General features: G+C 37.2%; 1 protein-coding gene across 1 annotated transcript; it reads left to right on the top strand.

Moving 5' to 3' along the window:
• Positions 1 to 477: 477 nt before the first annotated feature.
• LOC127093218 (probable protein phosphatase 2C member 13, mitochondrial) lies at positions 478 to 859 on the top strand. The gene has a single exon (XM_051032123.1). It carries the CDS (start codon positions 485 to 487, stop codon positions 812 to 814), a length of 330 nt encoding a protein of 109 aa, XP_050888080.1. The 5' UTR covers positions 478 to 484; the 3' UTR covers positions 815 to 859.
• The last annotated feature ends 1,334 nt before the right edge of the window (positions 860 to 2,193 follow it).

The raw sequence follows: 2,193 nt of genomic DNA, 5'->3' as shown, positions 1-2,193 counted from the left end.
AAGCAGCCATAGCAGACGTGAAAGAGAACACATCAGCACAAATCTGCAACCTTTCTAGATTTCCAAACACAAACAATGCTTTTTTAAACAGACCATCATGGACATAGCCAGAAATCAAAGTATTCCAAGAAACAACGTTTGGTTCAGGAATTTCATCAAACAGCTCGTGGGTATCATTGAAAGAATGCACTGTTCCATAAAATTTGATGAGAAAGAAAATACCGGTGGCAGTTCGAACAAGGCCAAGCTTCTTGCAAGTTGCAGACGTTTAATTTTCACAACATTAACCGCTAACGAATCTTGATCGTTCAAACACACGTGTGCATCCTAAGCCATCCAATACACTTCAAAACCTGCAGAAAACATTCCTGCCAACAACAGCGGAAAGAAAACCATAAATTCATCACTTTATACTTTCTCTCAACTACCAATCAAAAACAGATATGGAAGCAAAAATCGAAAACAAAAGTTGAAGAGAGTGACCATGGAAGATTTCTATGATGTTAAGACATCAATCATTGACGGTCGTTCAGTGAGCTTATGTGGAATATTTGACGGTCATGGCGGTTCTCGTGCTGCTGAGTATTTGAAGGATCGTCTATTTGAAAATCTCACGAAGCATCCAAAGCTTTTGACGGATACCAAATTGGCTATAAGTAAAACATATCAGCAGACCGATGCTGAGTTTCTGGACTCCGTAAAAGATAATTTCTGGGACGATGGTTCTACTGCTTCAACAGCTGTTTTGGTTGATAACCATCTTTATGTTGCTAATGTTGGAGACTCTAGAAATGTAGTATCAAAAGCTGGATAAGCAATTGCTTTCTCTGAGTATCATAAACCTAATAGAAGTGACGAGCGGAAGCAGACTCTAGAAATCAAATTGATCTGAACTTCAGTATGACTGAGGATGAAGAATCATACACAACTCTTCTAAGTTCCAAAACAAATATGAAGGCAGCGATAAATTTGGAAGCCCCTACTGTTCCCAAGTCAGAGGAAGATCTCGCTCCGGAAGAAAACAAACCCTCGACCTCATCCACAACCTCCCTGTTACAAGAAATTCACTGCAGTAAAAAATGTACGATTGTCAAGCGTTAAAAATCCAGAAAATCCCCAATTTGGAATTAAGACAAAAATGAAGAAGAAAGTCTGAGCTCAGATTACCTGTTCCAAATCTAACATCAAATAGGACAAGCTTGATTCTGAGCACGAAAAGCGCTTCTGGAAATTTCCCCTTTTGAACTCCACCAGACCAAACCTAAAAATCCTAATTCGTGAGGGATAAATAGTGAGTTGAGAACACGAAATAGAGGAGGCGGAATTGAAAACTTGAAAGCAAATCAAAACCTAATCCTAAGATAAAAGAACACCAGCATTTGAAGAAGTGAAGGGAAGATTCAAGCATTACCTGAGCTCGCCGTCACCGTCGAAGGTGAGCCTTTTTAACAGCCTTTGCCTCTGTTTGCATATAGAGTGAAGTTTGGGGAAGGTTGGGGACGCGAGAGAGAGGTTTGAGAGACGATGCTTGAGCGATTTCGTGAGGGAGACGGGAGTTTGAGGACTTGAGCGATTTCGTGAGGGAGACGAGAGAAGAGGGATTGAGAGCGAATACGGCAAGAGAGGGGTTCGTGAGATTGGGGAAGGCAATTATTGAGAGTGTGAGAGAGAAGCGAGTTTGTGAGGCATCTATTACTATCCCTTTTTCTTTTTTTCTTTTCTTTAATTTATTTTTAAACAGAATAAGTTTTTGAAAGCATCAAAGATTTTGTTTAAAATTCCTAGGTTATTAGTTAATAATTGTTTTTATATTTTCAACTTATACCCCATTGAAAACCCAACAGCCAAGCGGCTGGGTTTAGTTATTGGTAGTCCAACAGTTTTCTTTTTTATTAGTTTTTTATTTTAATTCTAATTTTTAATCTATCTTGGTTTATTTATCCAAACTAGCATTAAAATAACAACTAGTCATAAGTGGCCTGGTGGAGATGGGTAGTTTCCATAGTCTTAAGTGAAGTGGGTTCAATACTCATATGTAGCATTTTTTTTTTAGCATTTTATTTCTTTTAGTATTTTATTTCTTTTAACATTTTTTATGTTTATGCTTTATTATACTCATAGTTTCATTATTATTTAATAACACAAATCTTTTTTTTTAATTTCATCATTCATTCAAAACCATTTTAAAACTAT

This window comes from Lathyrus oleraceus, chromosome 6 (assembly GCF_024323335.1).
Source record: "Lathyrus oleraceus cultivar Zhongwan6 chromosome 6, CAAS_Psat_ZW6_1.0, whole genome shotgun sequence".
NCBI lineage: Eukaryota > Viridiplantae > Streptophyta > Magnoliopsida > Fabales > Fabaceae > Lathyrus > Lathyrus oleraceus.
This window is presented reverse-complemented; position numbering and strand designations above follow the sequence as displayed.

Excerpts from the sequence above, each read along its gene's own strand:
- LOC127093218 (XM_051032123.1), top strand. The coding sequence starts at position 485 with ATGGAAGATTTCTATGATGTTAAGACATCAATCATTGACGGTCGTTCA.